Source organism: Gymnoscopelus braueri (genome assembly GCF_963280865.1).
Source record: "Gymnoscopelus braueri genome assembly, chromosome: 17".
In the NCBI taxonomy this organism is placed as follows: Eukaryota; Metazoa; Chordata; class Actinopteri; order Myctophiformes; family Myctophidae; genus Gymnoscopelus; species Gymnoscopelus braueri.
In genome coordinates, this window is record NC_137617.1 from 47475428 (window position 1) to 47500038 (window position 24611).

Sequence of the window (24611 nt, forward strand, 5' to 3'; positions counted from 1 at the left end):
CAAATGGAACCAAATGGACCCTTACGGGTCCATTTGGTTCCATTTGTACACTCTCAGAGTTATGCGGGTCCATGAAAATAAGACAACCACGGTGCTACACTAAATGGAACAAGAGCCTTAATTAGTATTATTGGTAACACCTGTGAAGGAAGTAAGGAAGGGGCCCAATTCATAAGTGGTGGGAAAAAAAACGGTCATTTCAGTGAACGGACGATTTTGTTCACGGCAATGATTCGTTTCAAATCATTCGTTCACATACTCGTCTTTTCGAGTGAAAAACACCATCGCGGGAGCGCTGTTATTACGTCGCGCGTACAGCCCACCCTCCCGTCCTGTGTGTACGGGGGAGGGGATGGGGGGGCGTGCACGTAAGAGTTTCAGGAAGTGAACGAGCTCGTTCGCGGCAATGAACTGGTTCTTCTGAAGTGAGGAGGACTCCTCTGTCCTCACTACAGAGGAGTCCCGATCAAGAGTCATCCATTTTGTCATAGCGTTGATAGCCTGCTGCAACCCTCCTGATTTCGTGTATAAAGGGGCGTGTGTATAGAGCCGGCGAGAGACGGCGCCTGATCCCATTGGTTCACCGATCTGTCCGTCAACCCCCGCCCCGTTAACACAACATTACGAGCGACGCCCACTGCACTCTGGTTGGTTGGGAAATGAAACACTTCCTCATACCCAGTACAGGCTATAGTTGGGCCAGGCTTTTATTTTTTAGCAAAACTAAGCAATAAAAGCCTGGAGATCGAGGCTATAGCGTTGATGTCTGACAAGATGAAGGCATGACTCATCGATTCTTCGGCCGGTGTCACTAGAAGAATTCATCCCCAATAAGGCCGCTGTGCAGAGAGTCTATTCTCGAACGTTCTCGAGCATAAATTAGGCGTTATTCCCCCGCAGAAGCAGGGGGAGGGGTTGGAGGAAGAGGAGGAGGAAGAAGAAGAGGCGGGGGGGAGGGGGGGGGGGGTCTGAGGGGGGCGGGTCATTGCAGCATGAGCTGCTTGAGGTTGTCGTGGAGGATGGTGTCCTTGACGTCGCGGAACACCAGGCGGATGTTCTCCGTGTTGATGGCCGTGGTGAAGTGGTGGTACAGGGGCTTCTGGGTGCAGTCGCGCCGCTTGCCGCGGAAGCACTCCACCAGGAAGGCCTGCACGTCGGGCAGGCTGTGCTCCTCGCCGGCGTAGTCGGGGAAGTAGTCGCCGAGCGGCACGCTCGCCACCTTCTCCTCCAGCAGGTCCGTCTTGTTGAGGAAGAGGATGATGCTGACGTTGCTGAAGACGCGGTTGTTGACGATGGTCTCGAAGATGTTGAGCGACTCGCGCAGCCGGTTGGTCTGCCGGTCCTCCATCAGCACCTGCATCGACGGCGAAGAAAAAACGTTGACACGATACAGAGTGTTAATGTTAGTCAAATGAGCGTCAAAATGGTATGGAAAATATAAACGTTCGGGATCGCACTACTGGCAGTAGGCCGGTCACAATTATTACAGAATCGTCTAATCCAGGGGTCTTCAACAGGGGGTCCTCAGAGTTACTACAGGGGGTCCACCAAATCTTTGTGTGATATGATTTGTATTTTTTACATTAACCACTTGAACCCCAGAATCCCTTTTCCTGGGGAGAACTTTAGCCAAAACTAGCAGATCTACAAGCTCACAACGCCTCGCGCTGCGAGGCGTTGTGAGCTTGTAGATCGGCTATTTTTGGCAAAGAGGTGTAGGTGTAGAGGGAAAAAAGAGAAGACCAAGTAAACAAAAAAAGTTGAATCTGAAACAAAGCTTTATACAATAGAGAGGGGGGTCCCTCCTTCATCGCTCTCTCAGCTAGGGGTCTAATCGCAATTATTTTTGCAAAATCGTCATAATAGTTTCCATGTTGAAAAATGGTCACACATTTTCAAATATAAAAAAAAAAAGCTGAAATAGCAGATCTACAAGCTTACAACGCGTCGTTAGCGTCACCCATTGTAAGCGTTTTAACCCATTGTAAGCGTCAAAATTATTAAATAGGTCAATAATTTCTTTGTATGTTTCAGTTATTCGTCGTATCTGCTCTGTGCAACTTTTGACTGCGAAGCCTAAAAGGATTCATATGTTCATTGTTCATGAAACACACAATTAAATCGTTAATCGCAATTATTTGAGTGACAATTAATTAAACTGATCGGTCCAGCGATTGTCCGGGAGACAGACACACACACACACACACACCCTCTTATAGACAGCGAAACTCCTTCAGAGCCACTATGTAAAAAGATTGCTTATTACCAGAAACAAATCCATTCACTCTGCCAAGAGTTAAAGGTGCAGTAATTTATTTTGTTTGTTTGTTGTTAAAATAAGGGTTAATTAGCTGTACTGAACATTCTAATAATAATCATTGTTTGTTAAAAATGTGTTCATTCTATGTGGTATTGTGAACCTAGAAAGCAATGTGCTTTCTTTTTTTTTCAAAGCACCTTTCATACAAAGAACAGCTGAGCCGATACATAAAAAAGCGATGCGACTACAACAAACTAAAAGGAGAAAAAAAAGGACCCTAACCTCCAAGGAGGGAATAAAGAACATTTGTTTTAGAGAATAATGACAAGGCTTAAAACCAGACAACATGCTTCACACAGACCAGACAACAGAAACACCATGAAAAAAATAAAAAAAAAGTAATAGGAAAATATCCCAAGGACAGGAGCAGACAAACAAGAGACAGCAGACAACACAAGAGAGCAATAAAACAAACAATGAGACACACATTAGTGTGTGTGTGTGTGTGTGTGTGTGTGTGTGTGTGTTCCTAGAAAAATAACTTTTCAAGAACGCACACTATTTTGGGCGTGTCATGATATTGTCAAGAAAATACTCAAAAAATATCTGATCTACAAACTCGCAACGGGTTCACAATGCCCAGTGTTGTGAGCTTGTGTATCTGCTATTTCCGTCCTACGAGTAAGTATATAGGGCTTTAGTTGTTGAAAAGCTGAATTGGTTCAACTAGATCAAAATACACACAAACTAAGCATATAGACACACTGTGTGTACAACAATGACTTATCTAAATGTCTAAAGACATAATCTAACAAAGCAAATTAATTAATCTGTCACTTATCACACAAACTCCACTGTGTGTATGTGTGACTGTATGACTGTATGTGTGTGTGTGAAGAAATTAAACTCCACTGTGTGTGTGTGTGTGTGTGTGTGTGTGTGTGTGTGTGTGTGTGTGTGTGTGTGTGTGTGTGTGTGTGTGTCGCATGGGACACAAGCATCACATAATATACAGTAGCGTTGCTTTCAGGCAGAAACCTTGTTGTAATCTCGACATTTCAACTTTAGATATCTTTTTCGTAAATTAAAGCCCAACTTTATTGCACGAGTGTGCGGCGCAAAAGTAGCAGAAATGGCTGATCTATAAGCTCACAACGCTTTGCAAAGCCTTGTGAGCATGTAGATGTCCTATTTTGTTTTATATGTGTAAAGTGATAATGATTGGGCTATAACTATTATTTTATACTTTGTCTATTAAAAAATAGCAGATCTGCAAGCTCATAGCGCAACACTGAGTGCCGTGCTACGAGCTTGTAGATCTGCTATCTTTGAAAGATCTTGACCATTTGAATATTTTTTTAAACAAACATTTTAACTCAAATATTTGCTTCTGGGGGGTCCGTGGAACTTCATATTTTGATGGGGTCGGCGGCCAAATACATATAATTTTGGGGGTCAAGTTTGAGAACCAATGATATTATAGCAACATAAGGTTTTCAGAAAACTGTTAGGATTTAGAAGACATTTGTAAAGAAGTTCAAATTGGTTCTGTGACTTATACACAATGAAAAGTATCAAGAGCTTGCGATTTAAGAACAGCTACACTGTATCCATTTGGAACACAGGGTTCTTTTTGATCATTTCCCTGAAAAGTAACGGTTTCGGACACACAAGGTTCCGGCCCCACCCCCCCGACAAACGGCGATATAAAATCAGATTCTGATCTGATTGGTTATAATCGATATAAAGTCCTGATCCGATTGGTTACCTGGTCGTATTCGGAGGAGGACACCAGGAAGAGGATGGAGGTGACCGAGTCGAAGCACTCGAACCAGCGCCGCCGCTCCGACCTCTGACCCCCCACGTCCACCATCTTGAAAGGTACATTCCTGATCTCAAAGTCATACTCGTGAATGCCCTTGGTGGGTTTGCGGGCCAACAGGATGTCCTGTTGACTGGGAATGTAGTTCTGTGTGGGACAGACAATAACACACACACACACACACACACAAATAAAAACATGACATAAGGACACAAGAATCTACAGCGTTCTGTCAACCTTAACAACAACATGGACAATGTCTGACTAATGATGGAGAGAAGAATTATACCGCCGTGAACGGTTGATAGAGCAAAAGAGATGGAGGAGGAGGAAAGAATAGAGAGAATACTTTTAAGACCGGTAACACGTCTGTGTCATTTTAAGATTTATTTGGCTATTCAAAAATAGCAGATCTACAAGCTCACAGTGCGGCACAGAGTGCCGTGCTATGAGCGCGATTGTAGATCAGTAGTTAGTAGGAACCAAATGGACACTTATGGGTCTGTAACTCTGAGAGTGTACAAATGGAACCAAATGGACCCGTTAGGGTTCCATGTGTACACTCTCAGAGTTAAATTAACATTGATTTTACAATATAAATTGGGGTCCCAGAGATAGAAATGTCATTAAATGGGGGTCGGCAGCCAAATGTATGTCAAACTCCAGTTTTCCCCCCCCCCCTTTTTTTTATATATATTTTATTATTTTTCATGCTTTTTTTGGTACATAGTGGTATTTTTTCTCTGTATTTTTATGTTGATTTTTGAACTGTTTGGTTGCTACTATATATGAAATTAATTCAAGGACCCCAGCGGAAACAAGTCCGCAAGGACTTTTTTGGTCGGACCTTTTAGACAAAAGTATTATAAATGTAACTGTGTTGTTTAACATTCTTTTGCCTAATAAAAATTTCAATCAGTCAATCAATCAATCAAACTGGGGGTCCTTGAAATTAAAATGGTTGAGAATCACTGCTAGAACGGTCAAAATTACCCTGGCATATCTTTTCAAATGGGGGTCCGTGGGCTAATAAGGGTCAACTTGGGGGTCCTTGACATGAAGAAGTTTGAGAACCACTGCTCTAGTGAACACAATACACATTTTCAGGTGGGTTACGCAAATGTCCAATCAGGAGAGAGAACCCCACAAAGATGTACATTTATCAGCTTGTGTTTCAGCTCCAATTTTTCACTGCTCGTTTATTGACTTTTTCCTCCCTTCATATTTCACTTGTATATCCTGCATCCTGTATGAAATCTCTGTCCTGATTGGACGAAAGCGCGTTATCCCACACCTGTTTACTAAAGAGCTGGAGAGACAGGCTCATCTCTGTTCCTGAACAAACACTCTGTACAGCAAAGATTACTGTAGGAATATAGAACAATTTACACACAGAAATATCACTTACAGTTACAACACCCTTTAACCACTAAAACCTAGACTCCAGCATCTGTATTCTGGGAAGCACTCTCACAGAAAATAGCAGATCTACAAGCTCACAACGCGCCATATTGTGTGAGCTTGTCAATCGGCTATTTTCAGCAAAGATATTTAACCTGTTAAGACCAGGAACGCATCTGTGTCATTTTTAGATTTCTTTGGCTATTCAAAAAGTAGCAGATCTACAAGCTCATAGCACGGTGCCGAGCTATGTGCTTGTAGATCTGCTATTTTCTGAAAGATCTTGGAAATGTGTGCAAATCTTAAAATATATATATATATATATATATATATATATATATATATATATATATATATATATTTTTTTTTTTTTTTTTTTTTTTTTTAAAGCGAAAATGTTTAACTCCGATCTGTGCTTCTGGGGGTCCCTGGAACAACACATTTTAAGACGGGGGTCCGTGGCCAAATATATATAATTTTGTGTGTCCTTGACATGGAAATGTTGGAGCACCACTGATATGGCAACATACTGTTAGGACTTGGAAAACATTTTTAGATATGTATTTGGCTGTGGACCCCCATCTCAAAATGTTTTGTTCCAGGGACCCCCAGAAGCAAAGATTTTAGTACAAATGTTCGCTAAAAAAAAGTACACATTCAAAGATTTGCACAAATTTCCATTTTCCCCCCAAAATATAGCAGATCTACAAGCTCATAGTTCTGTCAAGAACAAAACAAGCACAGAGCCAACTCAGGATTACTTTACTAAGTGTAAGTGGTTTATGTAACACAAAATGTATTTCACTGTGTATGCTAAAGCAGGGGTCTTCAACAGGGGGTCCGGGACCCCTAGGGGGTCGTCAGAGGTACTACAGGGGGGTCCACCAAATCTTTGTGTGGTGGGGAACATTAGCCGAAAATAGGCGATCTACAAGTGAGCTTGTAGATCGGCTATTTTCTGAGAGTTTCTGTAGAGGGAAAAAGAGCAGACCAAGTACAGAGCCAACGGTCAAGTTGACTAAATATTAAGGGTTTAACTGTGTGAAAATACACATTAACATGAATCCAGCTGTCTATGAAAAAAGTTCTATCTGCAACCCTATTTTAGACACATGTAGTGGAGGTCCCTGCTTCATCTCTCTCTCAGCTAAGGGGTCTTATTTCATTTGTTTTATAATAATATGTCTGGCTACTGTGTACCGCAGGGCTGAAACTATCCAGGATTATTCTATCCAAATAACCAGGAAACCTTTTCTGAATATGAATAGATTCTTTTGGGCGGTGAAACCGCCCCTATAAGTGAGGTTTGGATATTTGTACAATTTTGTACAATTTTATTTGTACAATTTGTACAATGCACCGTGATTGGCCAATCACAGTCTATTCAGGACTGTGATTGGCCAGTGTCACATGACACATGTGCATAGCCCTATATAAGAAACCATAACTTGAAAAAAACCATCAATTTGTTTTTTTCAAGTTATGGTTTCTTCCATCATAAAGAGTGTTTCAATAAATGTATTTATTTTTTGTACATGATTGGTTGACTCCATTCAGTATTGTGATTAGCTAGCAAGACACCGCCCACTTCACACAGGGTGTGTTTTTGTTTTATAATCGACTCTTCCGAATCACAGATTAAATTCCGATTTCATGCATTGCTGTACAATGATGTTAAGCAAAAATAATGAAAATAGCTACAAGCTCACAAGACGTCACTATTATGAGATGGTGAGCTTGTAGATCTGCTATTTTATTTTTATTTAATAGATTTTTATTTTTATTTTTTTATTGATTAAATCTTAGTTGGATGAACTGTTCCACCCCTTACTGTACACGTCATATTAATTACATGGTCTACTCTAGACTATAATTAGTTATTGTAATAAAGAACAAAACCACTTACCGGATCACCAAGTTTATCTACATTGTCCAAGAAATACTTCACTGACTCGCCCTGCATGGAGAGAGAGAGAGAGAGAGAGAGAGAGAGAGAGACACAGACAGAGAGAGAGAGACAGAGAGAGAGAGACAGAGAGAGAGAGAGAGAGACAGACAGACAGACAGAGTGAGAGAGAGAGAAAGAAAGAGAGAGAGCGGGAGAGACAGAGAGAGGAGGGAATCCTCATGTCAGTTGTGGATGATTCATCAGCTACACAACAAACATTGTTGCAACATCTATTGTCATGTAAACTATGTGAGAAATGTACAAAGCATTCAGTTCTGGCGTCTTGCGTGTGTCATTCATCCACTTAAATAAAAACCCTGCATCGTGTGTTGAATTCTGTGGAAAAACCTTGGCAGAAAATAGCCGATCTGACAAGCTCACAACAACGCGAGACCCGTTGTTGTGAGCTTGTCAGATCTGCTATTTTCAGCAAAGATATTTAGATGTATTTAGTACTAGTGACACAAAAGTCACTAGTACAGAGCCCTGAGGTGACTAGTACAGAGCCCTGAGGTGACTAGTACAGAGCCCTGAGGTGCTCCGGTCCACCAACTCAAGGGTTTTAAGTGGTTAAAAGATAAGAGCTGCATCACAGATGTCAATCCTCTTTTGCCCCGCTGCACCAGAACCAGTCGGATGTCATTGAGAAAGACATTTGAGTTATGTGTGTGTGAGTGTGTGTGTGTGTGTGTGTGTGTGTGTGTGTGTGTGTGTGTGTGTGTGTGTGTGTGTGTGTGTGTGTGTGTGTGTGTGTGTGTGTGTGTGTGTGTGTGTGTGTGTGTGTGAGAGTGTGTGTGTATGTGTGAGTGTGAGTGTGTGTGTGTGTGTGTGTGTGTCTGTCTGTGTGTGGGCCGTTGTCTCCCTGACGGAAAGAGCCATTCTTGGCCCTCTCTCTCTCTCCCTCCCAAACACCACCGTGCCAATACATTAACCCATTCAACCCGGGAACGCATCTTTGTCATTTTTAGATTTGAGCTGTAACCATTATTTTATACTCTGGCTATTCAAAAAATAGCAGATCTACAAGGTCATAGCTTGTAGATCTGCTATTTTTGAAAAACCTTGAACATTTGTGCAAATCTTTGAATACATTTCTTTGAAACAAAATTTTTAACTAAAATCTTTGCTTTTTTCATTTATCACATGATGTCATTTACAGTAATCAGTTACTTTGTATTTTGAATGTTTCAGTTGATAATAATAATAATACTTTATTTGTATAGCACCTTGACACGAAATGCAACTCAAAGTGAATACAATTACAGTTACAACTAATTTAACAATAAAGCCAAAAAAGAAAAGCAAAAGCATAACACAAAATAATAGCAAAAGGCAGTGAATCAGGCGATACAGTGAGGACATGGATAACAACACAGAGACTTAAAAATCAACCCAAAAAATCTGCTAAAAGCAAGAGTGAAGAAGTAGGTCTTGAGCTGTGCTTTAAAGACATCCACAGAGGTCTTAGGTGTAATGGGAGTTTATTCCACGCTGTCGGTCCTGATGTTGCACTACCGTTTTAAACTCTAAAACGTTTTAATTTCAAGGACCTCCATAACTCTTGAGAGTTGGTTTCATTTGAACACTCTCAGAGTTACATACTGGTAAGGGTCCATTTGGGACCCACCTCAAGGAACCCTTTGATTTTGTTTTTAATTACACACCGGTCCCGGGTAGGTACTCGGTAACGACCGATACGCCAAGTGTTGGGTATTGGTATCAGGAAGGAAAACGTAGAACCGGTACATCTGTAGTTATGGTCGGACACACACAGTGAGTGTACTGTAAGTTCACCTCAGAGAGTACTGTGTCTGTCTCTCTTCATATCTTAATGTCAGCCACAACGGAGCCTGCTTTGCCTAGAAGTAAGCATGATGCAAACTCCTGTTCTTTCTGCGTGTGTGTGTGTAGATACAGTGTGTAGTACACACGTGTTTGTCAAGGCACTTTGATGAATAGTGAAGCGTGCCTGTCAGCGTGTGTGTGTGTGTGTGTTTCTAGGCTGTTCCGACGGTGTTCCTGTGCTACAGAGTGCATGCCCAGACACGGAGACTTAGTACGCTGCAAAGACTGGAGGCATTCCTTTATCTGTGCAAGGAGGCCTGACCGTGTTGTGTACAGACAGACTGTGTGTGTGTGTGTGTGTGTGTGTGTGTGTGTGTGTGTGTGTGTGTGTGTGGTCTCGAATTGGCACACTGTTTGCAAACATAAACCAGACAAATTATTAAATGGATTTCTCTCTCTCTTTATGTCTGCCGATGCAACTCTTTTAACCCTTTAAGGCCTATGGTTTCGATTCAACAAAATGTCTTCTAAATCCTAACAGTTTTCTGGAAAGAAAAAACCTGTTACTATATCAGTGGTTCCCCTACTTTTTCGTGTCGGACCCTCAAAATTATGTATTTGGTCGCAGACCCGCATCTCAAAATGTTGTTTCAGGAACCCCCCAAGATGCAAAGATTTGAGTTTTGTTTGCTTAAAAAAATATATATATATTCAAAGATTTGCACAAATCGGCTATAAAAAAATAGCAGATCTACAAGTTCGTAGCGCGGCACTCGGTGCCACGACATGAGCTTGTATATCTGCTATTTTTGAATAGCCAAAGTATAAAATAATGGTTTAAATGGTTACACAGATGCATTCCCGGTTTGAATGGGTTAATGGGATTAATGCTATTATGCAGGATTCATGGCCACGCATAGGAGGATATTTGTCACAGTCATAAATGCTCTATAAAACAGTGGCTCTCAAAGGGGGTCCCCAGCAAAATGTAGCATCGGAAAGCATATTGTATTGTGGGGATGTCTGGGCTGGCACAACGTACTTTTCAGATGGGGGGGGGGGGGGGTCTGCGGACATGGGGGGGTCCTTGACATGACAAAGGTTTGAGAACCACTGATATTATAGCAACATAAGTTTAAAACAAAAAACCTGTTAGGATTTAGAAGACATTTTGTAGAATCCCCCCAGAAGCAACGATTTGAGTTACAAATGTTTGCTTTAAAAAATAAATATATATATTCAAAGATTTGCACACATTTTCACAATTTTTCAAAAATAAATGTGCAGAACTACAAGCTCGTAGCGCGGCACTCGGTGCTGCGCTACGAGCTTGCAGATCTGCTATTTTTGAGTAGCCCAGATACTTTTGGTAAAATAATGGTTATAGCTAAAAATCTAAAATGACACAGTATGTGTTCCCGGATTGAATGGGTTAATTTAAATGGGGGTCCACCTTGATGTGAAAACGCTTGGAGGACCACTTGCTCTAAAGTGACCTCACAGTCCTGTGACACTACAGGCTCTACATGGAGGCAGTCAGTGGAGACGCCATTTTTTGCAAAGTGCTGCTTTAGTGCTGCTCAGCCTTTAATCTTTACTAAACTCACCTAACCTGAAAAACCTGTGTGTGTGTGTGTGTGAGCGAGCGTGTGTGCGTGTGTGTGTGTGTGTGTGTGTGGGGCGTGCGTGTGCATGTATTACTATACTTGCGAGGACCAAAAGTCCCCACAAGTACAGTAGAATTGGAGAAATTTGACCGTTTTCCTGGTCCTCCTCACAAGAGAAACGGTTGATTTTATGGTTAAAACACATTTTTAGAGATAGATTTTACAATTAGGAATAGAATCAGGTTGGGGTTAGGATTTAGACATTTGGAAAATGAGGTTTAGGGATTAGAGATATAAGGGCTATTATGCCTGATTTACACTGGTTTTGTGCACAGAAAAATAGTTGATCGACAAGCCCTCACAAAAGGCGTTGCAGTGCGATTAGCTTTTTTTTTTTATAGCTCTAAGCTTACGGTCAAAAATGGCACACATTTGTACAAATGCCATTCATAAAAACCACCGTCTTAAAATGACGATGTCCTCGCAAGTATGGTTATAGAAACCTGTGTGTGTGTGTGTGTGTGTGTGTGTGTGTGTGTGGTAAGGGTAGGGTTACATAGAGCAGAAGTGCAGTAGGATAGGAGCTGAAGTGAGGCCAGGGACACAGATAATAGACTACCTGTCTGTCTGCTCATAGACTACCTGTCTGTCTGCTCATAGACTACCTGTCTGTCTGCTCATGAATCTAAATGTGTTCTAGAAGAGGATAAGCTTCTCTTTTGAAAATGATCTAAAGCTCTTTAGACCAGAGACTAAAGTTAGATTACATTTCAACATCGTTGGAACCAGTGTTGATTTTGACAGAACATTTTGATTACGTTTTAGTCATAGTCTTTTGAATCAAATTCCATTTAGTTTTAGTCATATTTTAGTCATCTGAAATGTTTTACTGTTAGTCTAGTTTTAGTCGACTAAATATCATAAGATTATAGTCGACTAAATCTACAGTTGATTTAGTCGACTATAATGTATGTTGTCGGTGTCTTGGCAGTAATGGCCGATTTTACACTTGGTTGCATGCTGAAAATCTACAAGCTCACAACGCGTCGCAGCGCGACGTGTCGTGAGCTTGTAGATCTGCTATTTTCAGAGCGCAACACCCCAGCGCAACCAAACATAAAAAGACTTGTCTTTTAGTTCTACTGGATCTCTTCTCCACTAGATCCCTCACTAACATTTTAGTCTAGTTTATATTTTTTGACGAAATTGTCAGTATATTTAGTCTCAGTTTTAGTCATCATAGCTTAGTTTTTATTCAGTTTTTATTTCGTTTTCGTCAGTGAAAGGTAGTCGACGAACATTTTTTGTTATAGTTTTAGTCGACACTGGTTGGAACCCAAATTAACCACATGAACGAACCCCACTAGCCCCCCCCCCCCCTATTCCGGGGCAAACATTTGGTGAAAATTGCCCCGATCTACAAGCTCACTAGATTGGCTTGCAGATCGAAGGCTTTGTTTTTTTTTTCCATTAATATTTTTATTTTATTTATTTTGCAATACATCTGGATGAGATAAACAATTGTGTCGTTTTAGATTTCTTTGGGCTACAAAAAAAAAAGCAGATATACAAGCTCATAGAGCGGCACAGAGTGCCACGCTACAAGCTTGTAGATCTGCTATTTTAGAAAAATCTTGAAAATATGTGCAAATCTTTGAATATATATATTTTTAAAGCAAACATTTGTAAAATATGTTGTCCCAGGGATCTCCAGGGGCAAGGATTTGAGTTAAAATTGCAGATCTACAAGCTCATAGCGCGCTTGTATATCTGCTATTCAATAATTCCCGATAGGAGCCAGTGAAGATGGGACATTATGCAATAATCATTAAAAAGATAATGGAAAAGTTTTTCCCCTTTACCAATCTTTTATTTTGAGATTTGGTGTAGAGGGAGAAAAGGAGGGTGATCAAGTACAGAGCCCTGGGGGACACCACCACCGCCGGTCAAAAGGAACTGTATAGGGTTTAAGTAAGCGGGTTGAGAGAGAGTGGAAAAGAGAACAGCTTCACCACTGAAACGTCTCCTTATATGTCAGTAATATAAAGCGTTGTGTGTCACTGGGTGCATGATGCCAACAGAACTGAAACAGTCCTTAACATAACAACTACATTCACTGGTCCACAGTATCCAAGTACTTTACTTTACTTGAGTACTGTACTTAAATTAATCCATTAAGCCCGGGAAAGCATTCTGTGTCATTTTAAGATTTATTTGGCTATTCAAAAATAGCAGATATATACGATATTGTAGATTTGCTAATTTTTTGAAAAAAAGTGAAAAGTTATGCAAATCTATATATATGTTTTAAAGCGAACAATTTTAACTCCAATATTTGCTACTGGGGGTCCCTGGAACTGAATATTCTGAGATGGGGGTCCGCGGCCAAATACATATAATTTTGGGGGTCCTTGACATGAAAAAGTTGGAGCACCACTCCAACCAGCAACCAAACAACAACAAATATATGTATTTGGCTGCCGACCCCATCAAAATATTTTGTTCCAGGGACCCCGCAGAAGCAACATTTGAGTTAAAAATGTTGTTTAAAAAAATAAATATTCAAAGATTTGCAAACATTTTCAAGTTTTTTCAAAGATAGCAGATCTACAAGCTTGTATATCTGCTATTTTTGAATAGCCAAAGTATAAAAAATATGACTAAAATGAAATCTAAAATGACACAGATACGTCCCATGATTGAATGGATTAAAGGTAGGGTAAGTGATATGTATTTTTGTTAAAATCAGTATAAAATAGCTCTATATTGTGATAGTAATCATTGCTATAGAGTGTTTGTTCAGTAACAGTGTTAAATAGCTCTATATTCTGATAGTCCTCATTGCTATACAGAAGTCTCCCCGTCTCTTCAGCTCTTTAGTAAACAGAAATTGTATTTTCAGTTCAGGATACCAATTTTGTCCAATCAGGAGCGAGTACTCGCACAGGATACAGATTAAACAAGTGATGACACTTAGAAATGAGCAGACAAAGTTGGAAGTGGAACACTATAAAAATGAGGCTGATAAATGGGTATTCTCTCCTTTCACTTGTAGTTGAGTAATATATTTGACCAGGAGTATAAATATCTACACTTTGACTCAAGTACTGTCTGGGGTCGAGTACTTTGTCCAGCGCTGGCCGCTCCAGCCTGACAGTAGTTAACCCTTTAAGACCGAGAACGCATCCGTTTCATCTGTGTTGAGCTCTATAACCATTATTTTATACTTGGGGCTATTAAAAAATAGCAGATCTACAAGCAGAGAGAGCCGTGCTACGAGCTTGTAGATCTGCTATATTCTTGAACATTTGTGAAAATCTTTGAATACATATATTTTTTTAAACATTTTTTAACTCAAATCTTTGCTTCTGGGGGATCAGCAGCCAAAAACATGAAAAAGTTTGAGAACCACTGATATAACATACGTTTTTTCCCAAAGAACTGTTAGGATTTAGAAGAAATTTGTAAAGATTTGCAAAAAATGTTAAAAATAGCAGATCTACAAGCTCAGTGCCTATGAGCTTGTATATCTGGTATTTTTGAATAGCCCAAAGAAATGACACACAGATGCGTTCCCGGTCTTAATGGGTTATAACATAACATTTAAGCCAGGGCTTTATTTAGTCAGATGTGTCTCTTGTGACTGATCATCATCATGGCTGTAATAAACACCACATCTGCCTCTGTTCTGCTGTGTGTGCAGTCTGAACGTCACACAGCTGTTACATAACCGCTGATCACAACCAGTCAGTGTTCATTAGGGCTGTCAACTTTCCTCAGAAATCATATTCGAACATTGGTCTTAAAAATGTGCAGATATTCGAATATATTTGAATATTATTATTATTATAAAAATATATATATATATATATTTTTCTTCTTTTTTTTTACAGAAACAGTACAAAAAACATAACTTCATACATAGTTTTTTTGTATTGTCCCTGTCAAATAAACATTAATCCATTGACTGCCAAAAGTATTTCTGGACGCGTTTGCCCACTGCCAGAGATTTTTAATTGAAAAAAAAAAAGTACTCAGGAGCCGAGATACAGAATTTTAAAGTTTTAAGTTAACAAGGAAGTGGATAGGAGTCTAGATCTTTGAAAAATCATATCTCCTTGGTCTTTGGGTAAAAAATAAATATATATATATATATTTTTTTTTAAGTTCACGTAGATCTACGCGACTGGCACGCGGCGGCTTTAAATAGGTTCGCGTAGATCTACGCGATTGGCAGTCAATGGGTTAATTAGAATATTAATTTTCATATTCTAATATTCATATTTTCCCAATATTCGAATAATATTCGAATATCGAATATTCATTTGACAGCCCTAGTGTTCATTGCGTCGACTAAAACTATGACGAGAAATGTGTTCGTCCACACAACACTACCTTATTTCACTGAGGAAAACAAAATAAAAACTAAGCTATGGTGATCTGAAACTATGACTAACCTATTAGGACCAGGAAAGCATCTGTCATTTTAGATTTTAACCACTTTAACCATCTTATACTTATATTATACAAAAATAGAAAATATATACAAGCTTGTAGATCTGCTATTTTCGGAAAAATCCTGAACATTTGTGCAAATCTTTGAATATATACATTTGTAACTCAAATCTTTGCTTCTGGGGGATTCTAAAAAAGGACCCCCCAGAAGCAAAGATTTGAGTTACAAATGTTTGCTTAAAAAAAAAAAAACTTTCAAGATTTTCACAAATAGCAGATCTACTTGTAGCTTGTAGATCTGCTATTTTTGAATAGCCAAAGTATAAAATAATGGTTAAAGTGGTTACACAGATGCTTTGCCATGCGTTGCCAGGTTTGAATGGGCTAAATGCATTGAGGAGCTCTTCACACAGCACGATTCCTGTGGCTGCAGATGAAAAGGAGGCATAAAGCCTGTTTTTGGGACCTTTTAGTACATTGTTGTCATTGTTTAGTTATTTCTTTGTATATTTCAGTAATAGGCTTTTGTATATTTGAGTCATTTATCTCAGATCTGCCCTGCTGTGCAGATTGTTGTTTACGAACGCTTAATGGGCAGCAGGCCTCCAGTCCAGACTTTCCTAAATTAATGCCCTACTTCAGTGGTTTTCAACCAGCGGTCCGGGGACCACAAGTGGTCCTTGAGGGAGTACCAGGGTGTCCCCAGCAAAATTAGTTAAGATAGCGTCACAATCATTTTTAACCACTTAAGCTTTGGCTATTCAAAAATAGCAGATCTACAAGCTCATAGCATGAGCTTGTAGATCTGCTATTTTTTTAAAACCTTGAAAAAAAAGTGTGCATATCTTTGAATATTTATACTTTTTTAAAGCGAAAATTAACTGATATCTTTGCTTCTGGGGGGTCCCCGGCACAAAAAAATTTCAAATGGGGGTCCGCGGCCAAATGTATATCAATTTAGGGGTCCTTGGCATGAAAAAGGTTGAAAACCACTGATCTAGTGGATCACACTACAGCGTCACACAAAAGCATCAGATCTACAAGCTCAAACATGTTTGATTTGTGAAACAGAAAGACAGGAGTCCCCCACCACACACACACACACCAACACTCATTTTCCTAAACAAATGGCACAATGTGTGGAATAAATAATGTTTAGGTATTGTTATCGCTCTAAAATCTATGTTCCTGCTGTTCTACATACTGCCAACCAGTTGAAGAAATCACAGTTTGATGCTTTAAACCTTTGATTTTATGACATTGATAGTTTTACCACTAAAACTGTTCACTGGCCACTTCAAAGTCTTTCATTTTAAAATAAAGAATAACCGAAAATAGCAGATCTACAAGCTCTCACGACGTGTTGTGAGAACTTGTAGATCTGCTATTTTCGGTGTCATGGTGAACTTGACTCCATGTTTTCAGTTGCACCGGAAACACAATATAATCATTATTGTCATGATTATTTATGACAGGTCTAACATGTCAATAACGTCAACTTTGTCGGGCGCTAAACTTCCCAGAGCAAAAAAGGGAGCAAAGGATTGTGTGGTTTCTGCTTTCTTTTCTGTTAAACGACAAGCTCATAGCCTGAAGGCATCGGGCGATTTGTGAAGCCGAACACACAAACAGAGGACAGACAGTCATGACACATAATGGGGCGTATTTCCTGACATGGACCCGATCCAGGCCTGTCCTGCATGGGGAAGAGAACAGGCCAATTTAAAGTCACTACTGAAACGGAAGTGAACCATCCTCGATAATCACCTCGGTGTTCCCTCCCATGATGCATTGCTTCCACAGGAGGAATGTCCTTCTCCCTAACGGTGACACTGTGCCTCCAACCCACCGCAAGGCGTAAGCGTTTAACCTAATGAGTTTAACAACTTAAAAAGGACCACTTCACCCATTTTCATATAATTGGCCCTCCTCACTCACCAATGCTCATGATACTATGGTATGATTAGACATCGAAGAGGTCACTGGTAGGCAGTGATGGGCAAAGTACTCACATTCTTTACTTGAGTAAAAGTATCAATACTGTGATGTAGAAATACTCTGTTACAAGTTAAAGTCCGGAATTCAAAATTTACTTGAGTAAAAGTACAAAAGTATTGGTATCAAAAAATGTACTTAAAGTGACAAAAGTACAAAGTAGTCATTGTGCAGAATGTCCCAAGTTCAAAATGTATAACAAATATTTTGAAAATAGCAGATCTACATTGTGAGCTTGTAGATCGGCTATTTGCAAATGGGTGAAATACATATAGGGCTGAAGTGGTTAGTGTGTTTTGTAATAATAATCAAAATCTAAAAAAGTTACGATTAACTATAGTTATTACATTAAGAGTGAGACACATCGGTGTCAAGATGTATCTTTTCTATTCTTCTATTTATTTGTTGGTTCATTTCATGTTGCAATCCATTAGGTAGGTATGCTGTATTCAGGGTTCACACACATTTTTAACAATGAATTCTTTTTTCTAATTTCAAAATATTTCCAGGAATGTGTATTCCAGTGGTTCTCAAACATTTTCACGTCAAGGACTCCCAAATTGAGAGGTATTTGGCCGTGGACCCCCACCTGACAAGAGTTTGTGCCAGAGACCCCTATATTAGAAGGTAGATTTTTTTATACATTTCTCAAAACCTTTTTTTTTTTTTTACAAAATATTAAAAATTTCTTGCAGATCTACAAGCTCAGCTTGGACCCTTGGGAGTCCCCGGACCGCACTTTGAGCACCACTGCTGTACTTTCGTATCTGTTATAACTGATTATTCTAGTCTATTTCTGTACTTCTATTATTACTGTGACATACTGCAGAGTCAGCATTAATAGATCCTAAAACGCCACAGGAGATTCTGGTTTCCATCATGAAAAAGAAGAAGTCACAAAATGACTGAAAGAGAAGTAATCAGCATGGACCTGATCCTGTTGGGATGTTGACTGTCTGGTAAAAAATAAAAAACTAAACAACACGTTTACAGATCCTATTTGAGGGCCACCGTCCCCCATAAATTAACTGCTTGTGTTTGGGTTATTTAGACCAGGGGTCTTCAACAGGGGGTCCGGGACCCCTAGGGGGTCCTCAGAGCTACTATAGGGGGTCCACCAAATCTTTGTGTGATAGGATTTAGGTTTTTTTACATTAACCACTTGAACCCTAGAATTCCTTTTCTGAGGGGAACATTAGCCGAAAATAGCAGATCTACAAGCTCTCAACGCCTCGAGAGCTTGTAGATCTGCTATTTTTGGCAAAGAGGCTATAGGTGTAGAGGGAAAAAGAGAGCAGACTAAGTAAAAAAAAACTTTAATCTGAAACACAATTTTATACAATATAGAGTAGGGGGTCCCTGCTTCATCTCTCCCTCAGCTAGGGGGTCCTTGGCCTGAAAACGTTGAAGACGCCTGATTTAGACCAAAAGGCATCCAGTCGTCACAGTTAGGTAGAAACCTTGTATCTCAGCTTGTCATATTTTTTTTCCCGTGAATGAACGCCCTACTTCGTCTTTTCAAGAGCGCTGCGCAAAAGTAGCCGATTTACAAGCTCACAACGCAGCGCATCGCAGCGTGTTGTGGGCTTGTCAATCTGCTATTTTTGAAACATTTTGAAAGTAAAAGTGAAAGTGGTTAAGTGTGTGTTTTTTTTGTAAAGCATGAACAAGAGCTTTGGACTAAATAATAATAATAACTACATTGGAACCACGGTTTCTCCCCCCCCCCCCCCCCCCCCATTTCCTGAAAAGCAACAGTTTGACATACAGTACAAGGTCTGCACCAAACAGACAGCACCAATATGCTGCTGAGCATGTGCTCTGTGTGTGTGTGTGTGTGTGTGTGTGTGTGTGTGTGTGTGTGTGTGTGTGTGTATGGGGGGTATTAGATTAGCTGTGTATTAGGAATTCCAGAGTATGAGCGAGGGGGAAAAAAAGAATACAGGAAATCACAAATCTCACATTATAAAGAAATGCATGGAGGCTGCATTACATCCATACAAACTACATTACAGCCATCAAGACACAGAACATATCACATCCCTGAGACATTCAAACCACTGCCAAACTGTCAAGTTTGTGTGTGTGTGTGCGTGTGCGTGTGCGCGCGTGTGTGTGTGTGTGTGTGTGTGTGTGTGTGCGCTTTTGAGCTCGCTTCCAGTGTGTTTGTTAGTGTTTGTGTGCAAATATCAGTGCGTGGTACATTGAGGTACTTTTACTTTACTGGAGTATTTCCCATTTTCAATACTTTTACTTCTACTCCACTACATCTCAGAGGGAAATATTGCACTTTTACTCCACTACAAAATTATTTGAAAACTTTAGTTACTAGTTACTTTGTAGATTTGGATTATTATCATAAAACATACATTAACCACTTTAGCCCCATATACATTTGAAAATAGCAGATCTACAAGCTCACAATGCGTCATGATGCGACACATTGTGAGCTTGTAGATCGTCCATTTTCAAAAGATTTGTATACATTGGAACACTTGTGAAAAGGGACATTCTGCATAATGAGTACTTTCTACTTTTGGTACTTTAAGCACATGTTGATACCAATACTTTTGTACTTTTACTCAAGTACAATTTTTAATTCCTGACTTTTACTTGTAACAGAGTATTTCTTCATTGCACTTAAGTAACAAATGTGAGTACTTTTTCCACCACTGACTGTATGTGTGTGTGTGTGTGTGTGTGTGTGTGTGTGTGTGTGTGTGTGTGTGTGTGTGTGTGTGTGTGTGTGTGTGTGTGTGTGTGTGTGTGTGTGTGTGTGTGTGTGTGTGTGTGTGTGTGTGTGTGTGTGTGTGCGCGTGTGCTTTTGAGAGCTGGCCTCCACTGTGTGTTTGTTAGTGTTTGTGTGCAAATATCAGTGCGTGGGAGGGAGGGAGGGAGGGAGGGAGGGGAGGGCAGGAGGAGGTGGTGTTTGTTAGCAGAAAGCTGTTTAAGCACAGATCAACATTCCAGCTGCGATCATAAGTTAGTCCTTCATTCATTATGGCTGCACAACAATCTGCTCCAAACAGCTCTGTGTGAGAGGGCAACACTTAAAGGCTCCTGCATGCTACCAGATGAGGTGATTGATCACCCTATCACCTTGTACTGTAGGTGATAAAGTGAGTGGTTTGGATACTAGGCGCTCATAGTCGGGGTGATATCCTTTAGGATTGACCCTGCCTCCCTCTTTCTCTCTCTCTCCGTCTGTCTTTCTCTCTCCCGGATCCAACGAGCCTCTCTGTAGTTCTGCGTTTTTCGGTCGAAAAACGCAGAACTACAAGCCCCGCGGACCACGGAGGACCCAACCGCCCAGCCAGCGGTGAGAGGGTGATGTCGGTCAGTAAAAGCAGAGAGATGGCTATTCAAAAATAGCAGATATACAAGCTCATAGAGTGCCGCGCTATGAGCTTGTAGATCTGCTATTTTTGAAAAATCGTGAAAATGTGTGCAAATCTTTGAATATATATATTGTTTTAAAGCGAACATTTGTAACTCAAATCTTTGCCTCTGGGGGGTCCCTGGAACAAAATATTTTGAGATGGTGGTCCGCGGCCAAATACATATCATTATGGGGGTCCTTGACATGAAAAAGTTTAGGAACCACTGATATAGAAACATACGTTTTAAAAACAAATCAGTTAGGATTTAGAAGGCATTTTTGTAGAATGGGCCTCAGGTTTTAATGGGTTAACCCTGCCTTAGGAAAGAGGGCGACACTAACCCTACCCTAGGAACTAGGAGAGAACAGAAAGAGAAGAAAGAAAGATATGGGAGGAGGAGGAGGAGGAGGAGGAGGAGGAGGAGAAAAGTGTACAACAGCTCTTGGCCTGAATGCCTCTTCATAAGTGGGTCTTCCTCTTGCATTTGTTCAGCGTTGCTCAGAGGTGGAAAGTAAACTTAAGTACTTTTACTCAAGTACCGTGCTTACCCCATTAAGACCGGGAACACGCATCGGTGTCGTTTTCAGATTTCTTTGGCTATTCAAAAAAATAGCAGATCTACAAGCTCATGAGCTCGTAGATCTACACATTTTTGTTTTAAAGCGTGGGAAAAGTGTGCAAATCTTTGAATATATACATTATGTTTTAAAGCGAAACATTTTGTCCAGGAACGGAAGGGCTATAGTTTCTATTAGCTTGGAATACCGAATCGATGATGTCACTGGTAGGCAGGTTTCTGAACTGTCCACAGCCCCTCCTCTGACACACAGAGTCAGGAGATGGAAATTGTCCGTATTATAATGAGCATGAGGACCAATTACATAAGGTTGAAAATGCTCCTTTAACTAAGACACGCATCTGTGTCACTTTTTGATTTGAGCTAAAAAGCATTATTTTACACTTTGGGCTATTCAAAAATAGCAGATCTACAAGCTCATAGCGCGGCACCGAGTGCCGCGCTATGAGCTTGTAGATCTGCTATTTTTGAAAAATCGAGAAAATGTGTGCAAATTAATATATTTTATATTCTTTTAAAGAGAACATTTGTAACTCAAATCTTTGCTTCTGGGGGGTCCCTGGAACAACATATTTTGAGATGGGGGTCGGCGGCCAAATACATTTGGGGGGTCCTTGGCATGAAAACGTTTGAGCACCACTGATATAGAAACATACGTTTTTCAAAAAAACAGTTTATTTAGAAGACATTAGTAAGAATCGGCCATAGGTCTTAATGGGTTTAAGTACAAGTATTGTTTTACTTTACTTGAGTATTCATTTCACTAAATCTCGTCTAGCGAGACTTCCGGTGGGGAGCGTTCAAGACAATCACGTTGCATAAAGCCATTTAAAATACGCGATTTAGGCAGAAAAAAAACTTGTTTCTTCATATTTCAACCTTTCATGTTTTTTTTTCCGTAAAAGAACGCCCTACTTCAGCATACAAGAATGTCGAAACAAAAGTGAGTTTGTAGATCGGCTACAAGCTCACTATTTCACCATTTAAAAACGTTTTTAAAATAATAAAACATTTACATACAAGGAGTCACAAGGTTTCCATCCGACAGTATAATGTGCACTTTGTGTATCTGCAAACGTACTTAATAATTCTATACTATCCTGATAATTATATTCTATAAAATGTTCAGAAATAAGCAAAAATAGCCAAATGTAGATCGTCTATTTTTGCTATATTTCAACAGATGAAGGTATACACATGACTGGGAACGATTCTGGCGACCATGACAGACGCCTGACTGACTGCGACCATGAACTGAAAGCAGCATTTAGTCGACCAGCGATCTGTGTTGTTCTGAAGCAGAAGACGAGACAAGTGTGCTGAGAGTGCATGCTGACACGTCAAACACTAGAAGAAGAAGAGAGAGAGAGGTGTAAACAGGAAACTGACTGAATCACATGTCAGAGAGAGAGACGCCAAACAGACCGACGGAGGGTAGAGAGAGGAAGACTATTAACAGAGAGAGAGAGAGAGAGAGAGAGAGAGAGAGAGAGAGAGAGAGAGAGAGAGAGAGAGAGAGAGAGAGAGAGAGAGAGAGAGAGAGAGAGAGAGAGAGGTGCAATGGAGACAGAAGGAAAGAGAAATGGATGGAGGGAGGAGAGAACAGAAGGTTGGAGAGCAGACTACGTGGAGAGAGCAGAGCGGAAAACTTTTAGTTTCACTTTCACTTTTAGACAGCTTGTATCAGGGCCCTGCAGACAGGCTTATAGCTCTGATGAACCTTGACCTTGTTGTTCTTAACAGTCTAAAAAGACAAACTGGTACAAACAGAGAACAATGTTAGGTGTTAGCCTACAGCCCACTCTAACAGATCTTACAGCCCACTCTAACAGATCTTACAGCCCACTCTAACAGATCCTACAGCCCACTCTAACAGATCTTACAGCCCACTCTAACAGATCTTACAGCCCACTGTAACAGATCCTACAGCCCACTCTAACAGATCTTACAGCCCACTCTAACAGATCTTACAGCCCACTGTAACAGATCTTACAGCCCACTGTAACAGATCTTACAGCCCACTCTAACAGATCTTACAGCCCACTGTAACAGATCTTACAGCCCACTCTAACAGATCTTACAGCCCACTCTAACAGATCCTACAGACCACTCTAACAGATCCTACAGACCACTCTAACAGATCCTACAGACCACTCTAACAGATCCTACAGACCACTCTACAAATAGCAGATCTACAAGCTCATAGAGCTATGAGCTTGTAGATCTGCTATTTTTTTAATTGTGAAAATGGGTGCAAATCTTTGAATATATATATTATTTAAAGTGAACATGTGTAACTCAAATCTTCCAGAAGAAAAGATTTTAGTTACAAATGTTCGCTTAAAAAATATATATATATTCAAAGATTTGTACACACAGTACACACGGTACACATAGTACACATGGACACCACACAGACCTAACCATGACGTCAAGAGGTTAGCATTTAAACCGTTTTGACCTTTATAGCATCCCATCACTCCCCCTCTCTTTCTCTCTCTCATCCTGTCTGTCTGTCTCTGTCTGTCTCTGTCTGTGTGTGTGTCTGTCTGTCTGTCTGTGTGTCTGTGTTTGTCTCTGTCTGTCTGTGTGTCTGTCTGTGTCTGTCTGTCTGTGTCTGTCTGTCTGTCTGTCTGTGTGTCTGTGTGTCTGTCTGTCTGTGTCTGTCTGTCTGTGTCTGTCTGTGTCTGTCTGTGTCTGTCTGTGTCTGTCTGTGTGTCTGTCTGTCTGTCTGTGTCTGTCTGTGTCTGTCTGTCTGTGTCTGTCTGTGTCTGTCTGTGTGTCTGTCTGTCTGTGTCTGTCTGTGTCTGTCTGTGTCTGTCTGTGTCTGTCTGTCTGTGTCTGTCTGTGTCTGTGTGTCTGTGTCTGTCTGTGTCTGTCTGTGTCTGTCTGTGTGTCTGTCTGTCTGTGTCTGTCTGTCTGTCTGTGTCTGTCTGTGTGTCTGTCTGTCTGTGTCTGTCTGTGTGTCTGTGTCTGTCTGTGTCTGTCTGTGTGTCTGTCTGTCTGTGTCTGTCTGTCTGTCTGTGTCTGTCTGTGTCTGTCTGTGTCTGTCTGTCTGTGTCTGTCTGTGTCTGTCTGTGTCTGTCTGTGTGTCTGTCTGTCTGTGTCTGTCTGTGTGTCTGTCTGTCTGTGTCTGTCTGTGTGTCTGTCTGTCTGTGTCTGTCTGTCTGTCTGTGTCTGTCTGTGTGTCTGTGTCTGTCTGTGTGTCTGTGTCTGTGTGTCTGTCTGTGTCTGTCTGTGTCTGTGTGTCTGTGTCTGTCTGTGTCTGTCTGTGTCTGTGTGTCTGTCTGTCTGTGTGTCTGTACTATGTAATAATCTAATACTTTTACCCATTGAATCCTGGAATGCATACCGTGTCATATTAGATTTTTAGACATTATT

General features: G+C 40.5%; 1 protein-coding gene across 1 annotated transcript in view; it reads right to left on the reverse strand.

Annotated features, from left to right (window-relative positions):
- Positions 1–39: 39 nt before the first annotated feature.
- The window catches only part of LOC308104751 (guanine nucleotide-binding protein subunit alpha-13-like), a 31902-nt gene continuing 7330 nt past the window's right edge, over positions 40–24611 (reverse strand). Inside the window, exons 3-5 of the mRNA XM_080455259.1 lie at positions 7390–7440; positions 4029–4229; positions 40–1354 (exon numbers count right to left, since the gene is read on the reverse strand). Of these exons, the coding sequence (XP_080311385.1) occupies positions 983–1354; positions 4029–4229; positions 7390–7440 (624 nt within the window). The 3' untranslated portion in view covers positions 40–982. The remainder of the gene's footprint in view (positions 1355–4028; positions 4230–7389; positions 7441–24611) is intronic.